The sequence below is a fragment of the Anopheles ziemanni genome, chromosome 2, assembly GCF_943734765.1.
Source record: "Anopheles ziemanni chromosome 2, idAnoZiCoDA_A2_x.2, whole genome shotgun sequence".
NCBI classification, from domain to species: domain Eukaryota; kingdom Metazoa; phylum Arthropoda; class Insecta; order Diptera; family Culicidae; genus Anopheles; species Anopheles ziemanni.
Genome location: NC_080705.1, coordinates 68,956,880 through 68,976,413, shown reverse-complemented (window position 1 = coordinate 68,976,413; position 19,534 = coordinate 68,956,880). Strand labels below are relative to the sequence as shown.

At 48.7% G+C, this 19,534-nt stretch overlaps 1 protein-coding gene across 2 annotated transcripts in view; it reads right to left on the bottom strand.

Moving 5' to 3' along the window:
* Positions 1-17,290, bottom strand: part of LOC131284664 (filamin-A) — a 30,232-nt gene extending 12,942 nt beyond the window's left edge. Inside the window, exons 1-6 of one of the 2 annotated variants that reach the window (XM_058313529.1) lie at positions 17,060-17,290; positions 16,318-16,968; positions 15,769-16,253; positions 15,504-15,696; positions 13,229-14,882; positions 12,996-13,163 (exon numbers count right to left, since the gene is read on the bottom strand). In XM_058313529.1, the coding sequence (XP_058169512.1) occupies positions 12,996-13,163; positions 13,229-14,882; positions 15,504-15,696; positions 15,769-16,253; positions 16,318-16,968; positions 17,060-17,290 (3,382 nt within the window). Of the gene's footprint in view, positions 1-12,995; positions 13,164-13,228; positions 14,889-15,503; positions 15,697-15,768; positions 16,254-16,317; positions 16,969-17,059 lie in introns of both variants that reach the window. The other variant, XM_058313536.1, reaches the window with a different exon arrangement.
* Between the last annotated feature and the right edge of the window lie 2,244 nt (positions 17,291-19,534).

Genomic DNA, 19,534 nt, shown 5'->3' with positions numbered 1-19,534 from the left:
AAGATTTTTTTCGGTTCTAAAAGACTAAATAACTGATTAGTTAAAACTGAAAAATATTAAATTACTCGTCAATTTTGTTGATAGAAAATACTATTTATGAAAAATGATTCTCTTGGAAAGTTCGCAAAGATGGTTTTGCGTGAAATATGGTTTTGAAAATAAGGCGTTTGGCATTTAAAACAAGGGATAATATTGAGGATAATTTTAGATTGCATTGTAGTTGAAATTTTACATATTTTGAAACATAAAGTTGAATGTTGAGTGCAATGTATGTTTTTTGGGCCTTCAACTTGTGGCAGCTTGGGGCCTCTAGAACACGTAATCCGCCCCCAGTTGTAGTACATTTTATTTCCCCCAAACAGCACCCAAGAAAATTTTAGCAAATGTGCCAATTTCCAACACATAAATCCCCTTTTAACGGGAAACAGGGTCAGCACCCACCGGAATGCGGCATTTTCGTACTTTCGTCTCCCTGGAGCAACCCACTTGGGGAGAAAACAGGCAACTTATTTTTGCAAAACATGCAAATCGATCGAAAACTGCAGTCCAGCCGACCGGAGCAAGTGCAAACAGTAATTTATTTTCCACCCGCCGGGGGGAAGGAACGCGTTCCGATTACCAAATAAGATTACTAATGAAGGAACAGCACGAAACCGTTCAGCGTTGCCGACGGAGGAGGGAACTTCGCTTCGCAGAAACAGGCGAAGGGAAATGATGGAGAGTGGGCTAACAAAAATTAGAAAATAAAAGATAGTACCCAAAACACACACACACATGCGCACATGGTTGTGCAGAAGATGCCGCGCAGATGCCGAGTTTATGCTCTTAATTGCGCTGAAATAAGGTTAGCCTCGGTGCGTCGCGTGAGAAACGATCGGTCCGTTCGGCTGAGGCCCCAAACAATCGGGACCCTTTGTGGGGAAAGAGGAGGATGCAAAGGGGAGGGGATCTATTGGGCTGGTTTTTCTCTCTTTTCCCCCCCCGAAGCGGAGATTATCTTCAGCGACGTGATGGAGAGAAGCTGAGCTCGAGCTCAAAATAGTAAAACATGAGATGAAGGGGGGGAAATTCGTGGGAATCGCGAGGAAGTGAAATGGGTCGGTGTGCGGGGAGGAGGTGTGAAAGCTCCCGTAACATACATTTTATGCCCGTGGTGTTGTTGTGCGTGGCCGCTGCTCCAAAGACCTCGGGCTAAAAATGGCGCGAGGCTGGAAAATGGGGCTTCCTGGGAAAGAAAAAGGCCGCGTCTTGGAAGGGGAGAAGCGTTTGCAGAAGTTCTTAAGTAACATCCACCCAAACCGAACACGTAATTCGATCGAACCGAACGGTGTGCTTTTCGGGGGAAAGGCAGCCGCTCAACCGTGATCGTATGAATATTAAGCTTCTTCCAATTTAATGGCTGGCGGAACGATCGCCTCTCGGGGCGGAATAAAATGATACGCATACGGACAAGCAATAAACCATCGCACGCAGAGTTATTCAACTCGATTGACGAGCAATTGAAATTCGTGATCTTGCGTGTGAGCGAAATGAACTTTACGTACACGAGTCAACGCTCGTTGTTTTTGATTATTTCCCCAACAAAACGCGCGCTGTACACGGAAATGAAACGAACCAAAACGACGAATGTTGCCACCGACCGTGCTCCCGAGATGGGGCAGGTGGACATTCCGGTTTTTTTCGGGCCATCATGTGCGCACATTGTATATCTCGCTGCATTCGAATGTCCATTTGTGTTCAGGTTTTCGCAGGAGGTTCGTTTCCTGATCCCAACGCAAGTCTCCGAGACATTTCAGGGACGACAACCGTCCGGACGTTCACTCTCGATTTCGTTTCGGTCCCGTGAAAGAAATTCCGCACTCGTGGCGCGACCTAAATGGCCGTCCGAGCCGTTCGATTGATTGATCTTGAAGACGGTGGTTTCTCCACGTGGCGACCAGCGAGATGTGATGCGCGTACGGTTTCCGAGCGAAAAGAGAAACTGTGCCTCGTCTGGGTGCCGGGTGAAAGTGGCCAACTGGCAGCGGGCAGCCGAGAGGGAGCCGTTTTCGTTCCGATGGACTCGCCTTTGTTGTTTCTTTTCATCTTCTTACCATTCCGTGCCGTTGGGATGATCCAAGAGAGTTCTTGTCGTGTTGTCCCAAAGCTAGAAATCGAGGAATTATTCAAAACGTTGGTCGTTTTGACGGGAAAGGCGACACAAGGCAGGACGGATTCGAGGATCGAACATTTTTTGCATCGATCGCTCAAATAAAACTCATTGACTCATCGATCGCAACCGGTTTTCGCCCGATCGTCGCCGGTTTCCAGCCCCGAGAGTAATTAAAGATGCGTTTTTCCTCCCGCTTTTGAGAGTGTTTTATTATTGCCTGTTCAGTTTTTATTTTCATTCCTTGTTTTTCCATCACCAACGCCATCATCGCCATCCATCCATCCATTCGTTATGATGTGCGAGTTATATGAACCTGCCAGTGGTCTTTCGCTTTCTTCCTTCTTTGGAAGATGGGATCACTGCCCTACCTCCTCTTCCTTCCAGCCTCAACACCTTTCCTTCAACTAAATGGTTTATTGCGTTCCTAAAAACAAAGTCCTTTTCACTAGTTTCGTTTTCCTTCCAGCGAGACAGCCGTTTTTAGACAATTGCCATTGCCCGTTTAACCACTTCGTCCGTTGGTTTTTTCCACTTTCCGGCCCAGCAAAAAGTGTTTGTGTGTGTGCCAAAACGAGGTGCACGTAAACGCACGCGCTTTAATTCCATCCGGCACGCCGTTGCGTTGGACAACGCCGCGCTTTTCGGGTGAAAGTTTTATCAATAAACATGACCGCCCACCCCAGGGTGCGGGTGGGTTGATCTTCTCTCCTCCGTAGAGGTTTTTACTGTCCATAGCGTGTTGTTGGTTTTTCTATGTCACCAACTATGTCATGTGCATCGTGTACTGCATTGTTGCCGGGGGGGTGTGGGAAATGAAAAAAACACCCAAAAACACAAAACCGTTGTCAGCGAAACGTGTGTCACGAGTGACCCCGAAATTAAGTGGGTCGTCGGTTTGTTTTGTTGGTTTTTTTTCCAGCCTCACACATTAAAATAAATACCGAAAACTAATCTGGATGAGGAGAGAGAGGTTTTTCGTGCCACCGAATAAAACGGGCCTCACGAAGGGTGGCAATTAACCCACGTTACGAAATATACACATTTTCTATAAGCACTATTTCATAATCGTATCACTCATAAAACAATCGTGTCACGTTTCAACGAGGATACCATTTACTTTTCAACAATGAGGAAAGCTTAGAAAACGTAACAAAACAAAAAGATAATTTCAATAAATGGAAAAAATATTCTCGATGCTTCTATACAGTTGGATAATGTTCCTCATTCATCTAACACACCCGTTATGCTTAGTTTAGAGAAGACGCAAAGGACTGAAAATACACTCTAAAATATCAGTTTTGTTGTCATTTTGTTTCATGCGCGTTTAATACTGATTTGAGTGTTTAACTGTAAAAACAGTAGAAAATTAATGTGTTCACTATAATTTTATCAACATTATACATCATCACAGAAAACTATCTTTAATAGGCTCCCATTTTTTTGAGAGACAAACTGATTTGCAAAAATTTGCGCACTTGGTATTGAGTGCTAGCAGATAGAATATAGTTTGTGATGATGTTTAATATTTGTGGTTCATATTTAGGTGAACACATTACCTCTGTGCTTTTTGTTTACTGTTAAAGGCGCAAATCTACACTGGATTTATTTGCATTTTATTCGATTTTACAAGGTAATGTAAGCTTACAAATTTTAACGACTACACGAAACGAGAAAAAAGTGACACCAAAACTGATATTTTCGCGTGTATTTTCAGCCATTTGCGCCTCGTCTAAACTAAGCATTTACCCGTGGCATTTTCGTGGCCCTCCGTCGACGCTATTGTAGTTCGATTTGCATGACGCTTCCCATTCCATCGGCGTGTATGTCATCGAAACCCGACGCGAATGGCTTCGAGATCCACACGTGAGCGTGATGCTTGCCCGCCTGACAGGGGTTCCGAGGTTGGAGATCCCTCACCGCTCTCCACCCCTGCACCACCATAGGAATGCCGTTTCTGTTGGGTTTGTCGATTTCACGCCGACGACGGTTTTTGCCCACGAGGACCCACAATCAGAGACGCTGGCACAAAAGTAGCCAAACAAAAACTGTAAGTTTCCCTCCACCCGGCCGGCGGAAGTGGACGTTGCTGGACCGGTTTGTTTTTTTTCTCAGATGGTGAAGTGAAGAAAAAGAAAACAACACAGATTTTGTAAGTGTGCTTAAAATTAGCATTCGAGTGTACAGGATACGGTGCCGGCCGTAAAACGAAATGTGCCGCACACAGCACAGGGATATTTGGGCACGTAATCAGTTGCTCACAATCGAAAGACTCTGTACGAGTGGGCATCAAGCGACGAACTTTCAGTGTAATAGAAACTGTTTGTTTTTGTCGAAAAAAAAAATCGGTTCCCATCGGTTAACTTGATATTTTATAACTCCAAAATAGCCACAACGGTGCACATTTCTCACTTTGGTGGCCGGTAGAAACCGAAATTTCACTCCACACACCCTGCCCCGGGGGGTTCAACGACCGGCAGCTTAGATGCCCATTTGAAAGCGTTTCGTTCATGAGGGACAGCAACGAATTTAAATGCGCCATGCTTTCGGGGCGTACGCTTATGCTGCGCGTTATGGATTACCGAACGGAAGGAAAACAAACCGAATCACGTACCACGAAAATTGAATGCGTAAGCAAATCGATCGTTAGACGGCGTACAAATCGAATCACCGGACGGAGGTGTAAGAAGCAACCAGTTGCATAACCGTCGCTTTCGAGGCACAGGTGCTGCTGCTGCTTTTCCTTTCCCTTGGCCTTGCGGGCGCAGGTCGATCGGCGTGGCTGAACCATAAATTTGCTACCGATTCGCAGAACAGAGGACCCGACGCCCGGTTGGCGAATTTTCGGCTGGAACCCGTTTGAAGGGTGCCACTTTTTCAAACCGACTTGGGTGTCCCGGTGCCTTTCACAGCCGCCGGCCAGCTTGACGCAACGAGCGGAATCCCAGAATTGGGTACAAACGAGGCTTCGATTCACGCCCGGGGGGAGTTTTCACCCTCCGCCTCTGGGGGATGCTTTCTGGGAGGGGTGGTTTAAATGTTTGCAGGGCCATCGAAATCGTTACATTAGCTGGCGATTCGCACGCTGGACGGTATTTTAATGAGAAAGCAAAAGATGAATATTTTCAGCCCCCCCCCCCCTCCTCCCCTCCTCCACTCACTACCTAATGCTTGCATGCTGATATTGGCAAGTGGAGCTTTTTTCGGTACGAAACTTTCTCGTGTAGGAAAATTCGATATTTTCGAACGTAAATAGTCCGTCCCTCGTGCGATGGCAGCGGAGCCTGAACGGAACGTGCGGCGGGAGATTAGTGGCAGGGTGGCAGGGGTGAGAAGGGTAGTGGACGGTGGTCAGCAGCATTTCTTTGAATCGGAAAACTTTCTCCCAAGCAAACCTTTGCTGCGCTCCGATGCAGCACGTATGCTTCCAATGCTGGGCTTTTTTTTCTCTCCATCTCTCCCTCTCTCTATCTTTCCTTCTTCGCTAGTGCACTTTCGATTTGTCTCTAGTGCCGTCCCGTCCCGTCGTCTTTCGTCTCGGACTGCAACCGTTTTAGGCCATTAAGCATCGGCACGGTCCATTGGCGCCGGAAGCCGACGCTTTGCATGCTGGCTTCAAATCTGTTTTATTACGTAAATTACGGTACCGTGCGTTGTTAATCGTTGGCTAATTAAACTAACAACAAACAGTGGAAAGAAGACCACACAACAAAGTAACAGACGAAGGCGTGGCAACATCATACACATTGGAAAGGGCTTGGATAAAGTTTAATTAGCGTCCCAGATACTATAGAAACGAAAAACGGAAGTGAATCGATTTTATATTGATAACCCAAATCAGCAAAGTATATGGTGTTCCGAACTGCTTGAAAAGAAAAAAAAATAAGGGAAGACTGGGAGAGAAAGGTAAGCTTAATGAATTATATTTCAGCTGCAAATCTTTCCTACAATCTGTGATCGAAATGTAATTTTATAACATTGCGGATAGCGCACTCAACAGTTGTGAATAATATTTTGCAAACTGCATGATAGAGGAAAAATGGATAATCTCACACACGAATGCAGGAAAGCTTTATTTCGAATTAAAATAAACGGTCACATTATTTTACCATTTATTTATCGCAACTTTCCATTGATTCGGCTCGCGAGGAAGAACAACAGGGTGGTGGGTGAAAGTTTTTTCTCTTAAAATGCCTCTTGACGGATTGCGAAAGCGCAAAACTATCATTGCCGCTTATGATTTGCTTATTTTCAATACACTCACTTTCCTTGCATAAACGCTCATTGATGGGCGATCTTTATCAGGGACAACAAAGGCACAACTGTGAGCAGAAGCGCGTAGCTTTTTAAGTGCACCTTTGTAAGTGTGCAGAGCTGTTTCGTAAGTGATTCTCGTTGGAACGCTGTATAAACCATCAACCCACGAAAAGGGTAAACGCACGCTAGTGGGTCGTATCTTTCGAATGAATCACATTTGGTTGATCGTAGGTGCGATCGTTGGATCCGCGATCTTAAGCCATCTTTGGTTGGGTGTTCAGCGACATCGGCATTCGCAAGCATGTACGGGGAAAACAAACCAGAAAACTGCAGTACATAGAATGTAGGAATTCATGGACGAAAAAGTGCACCCGTCTGCAATGCTTATGCTGCAGTGTGCGAGTCTCCCCGTACCCGTCAAGGTGGAAGAAGTTTTGGTGTGTCATCAACCTTGAAGCCGAAACTGTCCACACGGACCGAATGTCAGCTGACGAGTGTTTGCAAACACCCCTTTGTTTGGTTTACGCAGCATATAACAACCCCAAGGGGAAAAAATCATAAAAATAAAAAATACACCCCTACAAACAAACGACAAAAAATGTGATTCATTTAACAAACAATTTAGCTGAAACTGGAACCAGTCTGTCCCGCGAGCGGCATTGAAGGGAATCGCTAGAAAATGTTGCAAGAAAACAGTCGTGCCCATGTATGTCGAGACGGTCGAACGGGGAGGGGGGAAAGGCCTCCCGTTTGCTTTGCTTTTGCTTATGGCGCAACATAATCGTGTACCGTTGCAGTTTGAGTGCGCTTGCATCCGACGGAAAGGCGCGCGTCCCTTCGACGGCAGAGCTCGCGAACCAGACCATAACCAGCATTTCCACTCACCACATCATCTGGGTGTGCTGGTGTGCTGGGGTAGTTTGTGGTCCCAAATCCCGACGCCATACCCCCACGCATGACCGCGGACGGTGATCGGATGGAAAAGGAAAAGGGCGGGTGAAAGAAGGAAAAGAAACGCGAAAAAAGGGGAAAAATGTGTTTACAACACCAACCCACCAACCCGAACCAACGTACATCGGAAACAAGATTTCCCATAGCATTGGCGTCGCCATTTTCGTCCCGTTTTCATGCGAGTCGTGATTCGTGAGAGAAAACCTTTTGGATGCCCTCTCGGCGAGAGCAAAAAAAAAAAAACAGACCTCAAAGAAAAACCCCATCGAGCGGAGAGTTGGGAAACGCAAGAAAAATGTCTTCCGCTCCGGTGGATGATAAATCCTATCATTGTTGGCGCTCGGCCGACGGAACGTTTTTTGAAGGTTACCAACAGGCAGCAGCCGAACCGGAGTGTCGCGGTCCGCGCCACGCAAGAAACCGAAGGCTATGGGGTATGGAAAACATAAAAACGACACCATTGTCTTTGGCTTCGGAAAAGCCTTAACGCACAAATATGCAGACCCCGCCAGTTTGAGGGAGGGGGAGAGAAAAGAAAACGTACGCTCCAATCGCCTTTGGGGCGAAGATTAATGGGCAGGATGGGGCGGTTTTTCCTCCTAAATGATTTCCGGCCGCGTTGAATGGGCAACCTCGCGACGGACGTGGAAATTTTGGGGTGCCGACCTTGAACTGGAGTTTCGTTTGTTTTAAATTGGAAGTGATTAAGCTGAAGGAAACAGAATCGTGAATGCTTCAATGTGCAAAGAGTGTGACGATCTTTTCTTCGCGTTTTAGCTTCTTCGAATCGACTCAACAAAACCTCTGATTTGGAGGAACCAGATAAAATACCCTAGAAGCACTCTGGTGGTGCATTCGGGAGGGCAAGGAATTTAATAATAATGCTTCCAGTTTACCGTTCTTTTAATCTCTTCCAGGCAAAGCTTCCCCTCGCAGCCAGTTCTGGTCGACGTTCTACAACGTTTTCCATTCCATCGTCATTCATCTCACCGGTCGTGCATTCCGATCGGAAGGAAAAGCCCCGATACCACCATCACCACGGAGCGCATTCGAACGGTACCCGACGGCTTCCCTATAACATTCTATTGCAATCACCCAAAAGCGCCCTTGTGCAGCTCGAAAGCTCGAAAGCCCTTTTCTCTCTTCCACGCTCCGCGATGCATTCACATGGTGGAGGTTTTCCTTTCTCGGTTGGAGGTATGTACTTTTGTGTGAGAGTGTGTGTGTGTGAATGTGGTTGGTTTTTTCCTCTTAATCTCCGGGAGAGCAGTGGTGGATAATTCGATCGGGGCGAGGGATACACAACAACGCAGCGCTCGGCTCGGCTCAGCATTCAAAAGGCCTCCAGAATGTGGGTCAACTTGCGGCAAATGTGCGGCCCGCTGGAATACGTTGAACCCCCGTCGGTGTAGATTGTGAGCCGCTGAGAGGCAAAGACTCTGGAGAGTCAGCACCACCAGTAACCTTCGATGCTTGCGCTGTGTACGTGTGTTTCTTAATGTTTAACATATTTAATTCTTCCGTCCGACGTTGTGAAACTTTTGTTCAAGGCAATAGAAAATGAGGGTTTGACTTACGGGTTGTATAGTTATCCTATCGCTTAAACGATGCCCACTGGTCACTGCCCACCGCCGGAAGCCGCCGATGCCGCTGTCGATCGATGCAAATGGTGACGATTTCGAATGGCGAACACAACGATGTACAACATAGAAACGCAACATACGACTACAAAAAAACCAAACAACGCACCGACCTCTGAAGGGAGGGGAAGCCGAGGGTGATAAGAAATGACTTTATAGGCGACAATTTTCTTCGTCTTCCTTCGAGCAAGCAGAAAGCAGGAAAAGCACCACCACCAGGACGGAATGCGAGAAGGGTAAGCATCAACAAACATGAATATTAGTCTACCGCAGGAAAATGATTATTCTGATTTCATGCAAATGTCCCCGGAGCCCGTTTCACGCATTCCACGCACAGAAAAGCAAAATAAAAAAATCTCCGCGGACTCGAAGAATGAGGAAGAAAATTTTAGAAAGCTGAATTCCAAACAAACGGATTCCGGACTCGAAACGATAAACGAAGGGAACAAGACAAACGAAACAACGACGATGACGACGAACACGATAAACGATGACGAGGATTAATAGAAAAGAACTTGTGTTGCTTGGATGCTGCTGCTGCTGCTGGTGTTGATGGTACCACTACAACCACACGCACGCGGGCTGCTCGCGATCGTACAAAATGATGTCGATCATCTGACGCCACGGCACAGCAGGCGATGGACAACAACACAACAGCACGGTCCCCGGAGGAAAAGCCGAGAAAAAGAAGCCGTCACAACAAAACGGTGGCCCGAAAAAAAACGAAAAACGCGAACCGAACTGTCACGTCATCTCCGCTGCCGTTGCTGGAGGAGGCTGCTGAAACAAGCCACATCCAAGATGGCGTCGGGATGTTCACTCGCGCCCGTTTTAGTCGAAACTCCGTCGTATGTGAATGACTAATAATTTGCACCGCCCGAAGATTGTCGGTTCCCGTGATGAAGGGAGAAGAAACGCACCAACAAACAAACAAACAAGACACGGGTGGTTCTTTATTCTCTCGCCACCTTGAGATGGAGCGACCGTCTCAACGTTGGGAAGCCGATATCGTGGCACGGTTTTTGGCGTTGGCATTCCGCACACTGCCACGCAGAACTGGCGACGAGAACCGAGCGGGTCGAACAATCTTGCAGCAAATATTTGCTTCACCGGCGCGCGGAGTCGCGGGTTTGGTTCTTCGGCGAGATTTAGATCCACGCACCGTGTGTACAGTGGCACGAAACGCACCCTTCTCAAAAGCACACCACCAAACCGAACGATCAAACACACCTTTTTCTCCCTTTGGAGTTTTTTCTTTGCTTCTTCGCTTTTTATCCTTGCTTTTTTTTATCCTCCGTTCACTCTGTGTTCCCTGCCCGCTCACTCTAGCACATTTCTTCTTTGTTCTATCTGGCTACAGCAGTACAAGAGATGCGCAGATGGCGAACGACGATCGCTACGAAACAACGCGTCCAACCCGTGGCACGATCGAAAGAAAACTGAGCGATCGCGAGCTCGCGTCTCCGGGCGGAGGCTTCGCCCCACGACGAAGGCTGATTCGGAAGGGTGCGTGGGCTTTTCTTCTCCCGCGCTCTCCGGCCCAGGTTAGGGGTGAGTTTTTCTCTCCCATCTCGCGCCACCGTATAGCGTAGGTAAAGCGCACATTCCTTTGCCGCTGAACGTACGTACGGCATCACGCAGAGCCCACCTTTCCATCGAGGCAAGAAGGCTTTCAGGCGGCGAAATGAAACGGCGCAGGTAGAAACGTTCATTCGACCGGCAAAAGCAAACTTCCCCCTTCGTTCAGTTTTCGTTAAGATTCATTCAACGTTTGGGAAGGCGCAGGGTGTTTTGAAATGGGTAAAAAAGTCACAGGTGCGTCGGTCGCTTAAGGTGTGCCTGCTTCGTACTGCGGAAAAAGAACTTCCACATGTTTCAACCCTTGAATGCACTTCATGGTAAAACCGTATGGAATTTTTGTGACAAGTTTAGAACTAAAATATACCCAATTTATTTAAAAATAACATAACACGAAATATTTGAACGAATGAATGGAATTTAATAGATTTTGATCTCTACAACTTTCAATGATTCACCATATTTGATTCCATGCCATTCTGTTTTATTTGTTTTAAATAAATACCATTTTTCAATTTCCGAATAAATATGATAGTGCGGTAATAAACGTTTTAACGTTTAACTAAGTTAACACTTATTACTGCGACTTCAACAGCTTTTAGCGGAACACGCCCATCCTATAATGATTCTATCCAGAGCTATACTGGACGAGCCAATCCGTGTCTTGCAATGGCCGCAGTTTTATTGAAATGGCGGCACGCAATAGCGCGCAAGGCTGCAAAGTACAGAATAAGTCAGTTTGTGGGTCGTTTGTGACACATTTGTAAACGATTTGTTGTAGTATCGAAACATTTACAGACTGGACCTTGTGTTCGTCGAACAGTGTTTGATAAATCATGCGAAGCTAGTTTATAGAAACGTGCTTTGTTCTTTACGCTATACGATTTAATGCTGTTTGTATGACAGAAGATTTGATCATGTACTAATGAACGAGTTGCGGCATATCTTTCAATTGCAGCACTGAATGTATTATTCTAAACCTATATGGTATGGAATCTAAGGAAGTAAACCGGAGTATAAAACGATTGATTGAACTTTGTTTCTGTTTGAAGAACAACATTAGATCTCACACTTAAAATTCACATGAGATGAATGTAACGTTTGTTCTGTGTCTGTCTTGAGTCTTTAGTAGGTATTAAAAACGAAGGAAACATGGAAAATTATATAAAGTTTTAGGTGCTAGCCCCGGTTTTCGTCACCAAATGGGACTTTGGCTGCGACCTGTACGCATAAACAACTAAGGTGATTATTTTGTGAAATTGGTAGGACAAATTCCAGTTGGAATTTTGGAAAAATTGTGCATGGTAAACCACAAAAAAAATTCATAAAATTTATTTCTTGTTGAAGCATTCATTTTTTTATTCCAATGATTGATGTACCACTAAGGGTTATTTAATAAGTCATCATTAATGGATACATGCGAATCAATAATGGCGCAATAGATTGTCGCATTTCTAAAAATCCACCATTCCAGACGCCATCGATAATCACCCCTTGAGAACAGAATTATAAATTCCACGTGTTAAAACGTAAGACAAATCAATAAATTTCCGTGGTTTTAATTGCGAGGAAAGGCACGTCTAGCATTTCGGTGCGCAATCATTCAACACCTCGACACGGATATTTATTCGGTGAAGCATTTTTACGACCAAGTGAAACATTATTAACTCCTTGTCGGCCCGGAGCATCGCGGACATACACAGCGACCCTTGAAAGTCAACAAGCACACACGCTTCGAAGTTTCGAGGTGCTCCCCGAAGTTGTTATAAATTATTTATAAACTCATCAGCGCACGACAGCTCAAGCAATCATAATCCAAATGGCATCAGGGTATCGCTTCCGGAAAAAAACATTTGATAAGAATCTTTGGTAAACCGTAGGAAAGGGTGGATTTCATACGGCACAGAATGAAAGAATAACCGAAATGAAAACCGTTGCTTTACGAGTCAACCTTCGAGTTGGGCGTTTCTTTCACGGTAGCATTTATTTCGGTTTCCTATTTTTCCGGTAGCTCTGAACATATTGTCACGGACCAAAGGAGGAAGATCTTCAAGAGTAATATTCAATCAGATAAAAGATCCTGCCACTGATTCCTCTTGTGAAGGCTGTTTCTAACCCAAAACCACCCGAATGATGCGCTCAATATATATTTTATTAAATAAATCTTCAACAGTTAAGGTAGAATAACTTATGTGTCGACCCGTAATGTTTTGGTTGCCCAAGAGTAGCTTCCGATTCAGCCGCCACGCGTACGTTGCCAGTGGCTGTATTGCGGTGGTGTGCTGGTTTGGTTGGAAAAAAGGAACAACCTGGACAGTATCAGCCCTTCGCAGCGAGAGGAAGCGTGTTAGAGATACAACGTTGAGACACCCTTGAGATTGTGGAACAGGTTACGTAGAGATTTTCATGAGGTAACTTACCGGGAACGGTTTCCTCGTTGAAGGTGATCTGCACGGTGTGCACGCCGGACTCGTGTGGCGTGAAGCTGGCTATAAACCGCTGATTGCCGAGGGCTCGTACCGCCGACGTCACGCGTCCACCGTTGACGAGGATCTCCAGGTTTCCCGAGCCAGCCTGCGACCCATCGACTGCAAGGCAAAGAGTGTGTGAGAGAAACTCCTTTGGAGAACTGGTACTCGCCTTCGGTACTCACTTTCAAACTCCACCGGACGGCCGAGTACTCCGTCGGGGATGTCCTGAACACGGATCGCCCGCGCCCCGCTGACGTCGCGCCCGATCGGCTCGAAGCTGCCACCGCTCTTCAGCTGCGCCGTGCTGTACTTCTCGAACCGCTCGTTCGACTCCGTGCGGTAGTTCTTCAGGTAGCCGCCGGACCGGTAGAGTCCCTCGTCGTCGATCAGCGTCGGCTTGGGGCGGTCGGTGCCGAGCGAGAACTTGTTGAAGTGCGTGTTCTTCTCCGTCTGGTTGTCGAGCGTGGAGCGGTCGTAGGTGAGGTCGGTGTTGAGCTGGCGCTCGGTCAGGTTCGCCAGCGACTCGAGCGAGTTCTGCGAGAACAGATGCTTGGTCTTGTTGATGACGTCGTAGCTGTCGCGGCGGGAGGGCTGGCCGCCCCCGTTGGCACCCGCGTTCACCTTGATGTTGGACGAGTAGTCGACGGTGGTGGTGGAGGTGTTGTTTGCGGCGGACGGCGGGCTGCGCAGGACGCGCTCGAACGTGGGGCTGTCGCAGACGAGGTCGCGCGTCACCGTCGACTTGTAGGTGGAGTTGCGCTCGGTCACCTTGTAGGTGCCGTTGGACTTTTCGTGCATCGCGATCGGGCTGGCGACCCGGACCGGTTCCAGCACGGGCGATGGGATGTAGCGCGTGCTGGTCGTGGTGGTGGTCGTGATCAGCGGTTTCGGACTCGCCGTACGGTTGGCCCGCAGCCCAGCATCGTGGTGCAACGTGGCCGACACGGTCTGAGGGCTCTTCAGGCCCGGGCTGGCTCGTATATGAGCGATCGTGGGACTCTCCGAGTCGAGCATCGTCGAGCGGACCGTCTTGGTGGTGTGGTTCTCGGTGCGGATCGTTTTCACGTACGAGTTAAAGCCCGCTTCGTCCCGGACCGGGCTCTTCAGCTCGTCCGAGTCACGCCGTTGCGCAAGCAGTTCCGTGCTGCGCCGGAACCCGTAGTCCGGCTCGGTCGTCGAGTAGAGCAACTTCGGCGAGGGACTGTGCCGGGCCGGCGACATAACCCGGCTCGTGTACGTCTCCTTGCGCAGGAAGCTATTCTCGTAGTCCTGCGGCGACCGGGAGCCCGACTTCGGGGCCGGCGGTTGCGGCGAGTAGATGTCCCGACGTGCGCTCGAGCTCTCCGTCGCCTTCCGCGTCAACGAGGACGAGTTGAAGTGGTACGACGGGCTTTCGGAGCGCAGCTTGCCGTCGTGCTGATGAGGGCTGGTGCGCGTCTTCCCCGAGCGGCCCTTCGAGCCGACCTTCATGATGAACGGCGAACCCTTCACGTCGTACCCGTTGAAGTACACGTACACCCGGTGCTTGCCGTTCGCCCGCGGCATGAACGTCACCTGGTACTTGTTCTCCTGCAGCCTCTCGACCGAGCACACGAGCGAGCGCTTCTCGTGCACGATGTCGACGTGCAGCTCGCCGGCGACCCCCACGCCCCGGGCGTCCACCTCGAACGAGTGCGCCCGCAGCGGCATGGCACCGTCCAGCCCGTGCACGGACACGCCGCTCGGGTCGAACACGGCGCACGTGAACGGACCGCCCTGGATGTGGCGTCCCTGGTAGGTTATGGCAATTTCCCAAACGCCGGCTTCATCCGGCTTGAAAATGGCACTATGTCCTTCCTCGATCTACAATGGAAGCGATGCATAAGAGGAGTGTGAGGAATCAGGGGCTTACAGATGATATTATAACAGTAGCAGCATTATTTATAACTCTAGCACATGATAATCCAACAGCATCAGTTGAGTTTATAACGCGAGTATTTTTATCGCGAGTTTTAGAAGAAATCATGATCGTAGCAGTTGTGTACATACTCAACTAGCGAGTGTAAACGTATATCGCACAAAAGACAGCCCAAGGTTGTTCAACACACCAGGTGGATTAATCTCGTTTGAACCGCTTCGATTGCATTAGAAAACTAAAGGAAGTTTAAAGCAATTGGTCCTCATTTCCTTTTATGTTTACTACATTTTCCTTTTTGTAAATTTTGGTAGTGACTATATCCGTTCTAATGAAATCTAAGAACTTCACTCGAGATGAGCCCACCTGGTACGTTGATCAACCTTGGGTAGTCATTAGGGCGATATACGTTTACACCGCTCAAGCTGTTGTATCGCGGCTTTATGATATCAACTGCTGCGACTCTCATTTCTACTGATGCCGTTGGATTATCATGTGCGGCAGTTAGAAATAATGCTGCTATAGTTATAATATCGTCTAAAAATCGTGCTAGTGAGGTCCACATCTACCTTCTTCAACGGACACTTTAGCGGACGCCCGGAAGGACTGTAGGCGGTAACGAGAATGTCCTCGGTTTTCGGCGCACCGGTTGCGTTGACCAGCACTTCCACAAGGCTTCCGAGGGCGCACGGGGCCATACCGGGCGGTGCGACGTGTACAAGCCTTGGGAGTACTCGGAAAAAGTGTCCACCAAGTCTGTGGGGAATAGGAGAGTATCAGTAATCAGTTGTCGCCGGTGTCTTCGATATGTTCCTGTAGTACACTCACTGGTTATCATCGATCTCGAGTACGATCTCGTGCATGCCGTACTTGTCCGGTACGAACGAGCCCTCGCCCCGCGGGCCCAACTTCACCGGGTGCAGCGTGGTCGTGTTGGGCATGCTGATGTACGCCCGCACCTTCGCCAGGTCGACATCGCGCGAGAGGGCTTCGACGCGGAAGTTGGTCGGCTCACCGACCCTGCCCGAGGTACTATCGAGGTGCACGGTGAGCATGTTCGCCAGCGGAGGCCTCGGGATCACCCAGCGTAGCCACGTCGTGTACGCCATCACGCCGAGATGCTCCTCGTCGGCGGTGGCCATATCCTTCGCCGCCAGGACGGGCTTCACGCCGAGCTTCAGCCCACCGTCTATCACCTTTTGCTGGTTGTTTTCCCACTGCGACGGATCAGAGCTGAGCTTGGCAGGGTCCGGGACGGGTCCACCAAGGTCCTTGATGATCTCACAGAACACCTTTCCGTCGTTGAAGTCGGTCTAGAGAACGAAAATGGAAGTAAGTTCAACAATTCCTTGGGGGATCTCCTTGCCAAATCCTTACCGTGAAGTTGGTAACGGGACGCCTGATCTGACCGTTCACCCACTTCATGGTCGCGTTGTAGCCGGGCCCGCCGGGGCGCATAAAGTACGACAGGTACGTCATCCCGGACAGCTCGTCCAGCCACCGCGAGGCCAGGTACTCCGGCTCCAGCACCTTCGGGATGCCGAACCGCTCGTAGGCCAGGTTCATCGCCCGCTCGCAGTTGCGCACCGACTCGTTCCCGTTCAGACTACGCCAGTGCGGGAACAGCCCGGGCTCGCAGTAGTCCAGCAGGGCCGACAGCAGCACGCCACTGTTCCAGTCCGTCGTCAGGTTGCTCACCCGGCAGTCGGGTAGGGCGGCCTGCAGCCAGGCAAGCATCAGTTTCCGCGGCGGGAACTTGCTGCGTCCGATCTGGTAGCGCACGATGAGCGACCAGATCAGCCCGAGGATCAGCTTCACGTTTCCATTGACGATGTCGACGTTGCCAATGTTGACCAGCTTCACACCGTCCGCCTCGATCGCGTTCAGCGCGGTGGTGACGTTCTCCAGGAAGTGGTGCTGGTTCGCTGGCCGCTTGTTCCACGACGGTTTGAGCGGGCGCTTCTGTAAACCTTCCACCAACGCGCACAGTAGTGTTCCGTCGCAAAAGTCCTCGTGGAACTCGATCACCTGAAAGTGATTGTAAACAATGGCGCTAATTAGACAAAATTTGACAGATACGAACTACGACAAAGTTCTCGAATTTTTTCCCTGGACAAACCTGCAAGCCGGACTCGCGCAGATGCTCGTTGACCCAGTTCTTGAAGGTGTTGGCCTGGATCTCGACCCACAGGTCTTCGTTGCCGCGGATGTTCATGCCCTTGGCCGCCGTCCCTTCCGGCGAGCGGGCCACCAGCCCCGCCTGGGTGATCTTCTGTAGTTCCGTCTTGCCATCGGGCGTATGTTGCAGCAGACCGGCATGCGTTATTTTGGCTCCTTTCGGTAGCTCCATTGCTGGTATGTGTTTGTGTGGTGTGTGGCACGTAGTTATTGACAGACTAGGGTTCTTTCTGCTCCACGTTCGATGCACTGCTGCGTTTGAGTGTTGGTTGGTGTTCCGGCGCTCAAAAACTGTTGCTGCTCATTTTACGAACCTGCGCCATAAAATGCAGAAAGTTTTCCTTATTAAACTCTTTTCCTTTATCCTTTTTGTTCGAAAACCAAAATAAATAATCTAAGCTTAGACGGTACGCGTGCGCGGGTTGTCCCGAGGCACCGAAGTGGATTCTTTCGAGCACGAGCGCAGCCAGCCAAGTGAGCTGTCGGGGGCCGCCTGCGGGTGGTTTTGTACGCATCCTCGCCGGAGAACGATGGTCCACCTCCGTTGCGAGTGAGCCGCGACGGATGTGAATGTTTTCTGGCCCGGGCCAAACTCATAAACACTGAACCGAAGCGAAGGAAGCGCCGGCGCAGGAAGACTACCGCGTATCGGAAACCGACAAGAATTGTTGGTGGAAGCGCGTACGAGTGCCGATTTGACAACGATCGACATGGATCGTTGGATCGGATGGCATCCGTTGGTTTGGGGTGACGATCCAATAAAACTAAGAATTTAGTTCCGCATACAACACCACACTTTGAAGGACGTCATAATTGTTAAAAAATGAACTAATATTTTTCGGGCGCAAAAGGAAGTTATGAAGATGCCATTGGGTAACGGTTTGACCTTGGAAATGGTCCACTTTTTTTCCAACCGATTGAAGGTGGGTTCAAACTAAACAAACTATGAAATTTTATTCGACAAACCAACTTTCATCCGGTCTAGTTATCCTACAAAAAAACCCAATAAAACGGGTTATGTAAAATTTGTGGTATCGATTCCGGCTCCTTGTTATATCTATGATATACTCTCCATCAATTATGTTGATCTCAGATGACCGTTTCAGCGAGCTTGATTGAAATTAATGCTTGCATAACAAAGACAAAAATCGGTGAAAAGTCCGGCTCAGCTTAAATATCAATAATCAATTGAAGGGTGGCCTCAATTAATTTTATTTCAGACAAGTTCCATTTCGCTTTCCGTTCGTAACAAATTTTTCTACGATCATCAACAAACCAATCCTTCCTGAGCCAGGTTTTCCACCGTCTTTTATCAGTTTGTTTGCTTGAGAATGCTTCTAACGATCACATGTGTACGGTGAAAACATGTCCGAGCCCGTTTTGTAGCACTGCTGAACCGTATCCACCGTGCGGATGACGTAATGGTGCTGGCTGTACCTGCGTCGTGGTCGAAAACAAAATCGGTCGCATTCCTCCTCCGTCCCCCCGGGGCCGCTTCTGTAAGCAAATCGTCCTCTCCCTACCCCGGACAAACTGTCTGTTTTTCCGCGCCCAAACATATTTGCTCCATCGCTCACAACGAAAGCGAACGGCGGGGAACTCAAAAAATAACCCCTGGCACTAACACGAGCTCGCGGATTGAAGCGTTTTTCGTGTTTGCCCGGGGGTGGAAGGGTGCAAGGAGAGCTGTTCGGAGAGCTTTTTTTCTGGGAAGCTTTTATGTCAAATGCTCGATCTCGCGCGCTCTCTCTGAGTGGCTTTGAGGAGGGATGATCGCACCAACACTCCGAGGGTGTGTTTACAGCTGGGTTGTTGTTTTTTTTTTTTTTTGAGGTCTGTTCTCCAACAACTCTATCGTGACGACGCGACTTGATCGGTGCGCAGATTGCAGATAGAATTACACTTCATTAAATGAGCGGTGGAAAAAAAAAACATCGATCTTCCTAGAATCAGGGTTAGAACCAATCATTACAGCAGCGGGAGGTGCAACGTTAAAAAACATGATTCCTCCTGATGTGGGGGGGTTTAATTAATTCTCCATTGTGGAAATAAAACTTCCTTCGGTGTGCGGTGCGACAACCTTCAAACACGACCGGCTATAGGTTGACGTGCATTACTCGCCCAAACAACAGGTGAGATGGTTCGGTTGTTGCCTACGCCATCGGCGATCCTCGCTTCCCATCGGCTCGATCGGGCGATAGTCGATCAACAAATTCCATACGCGGTGAGCTCATATGGGACGTTCTGACACGCCGTTCTCGGGCGAGTTTATTTGCTTTTAGTATTTTGTTCACCCCGACTACCGTACTTGTGCGCACCCGTTGGCCGCCATCGCGCAGCTCTAATGAATATTCAGCGAGCGCCATGATCGTGGCAATGACACACGCGGGGGAATTAAGGGTCGGCATCTCACACC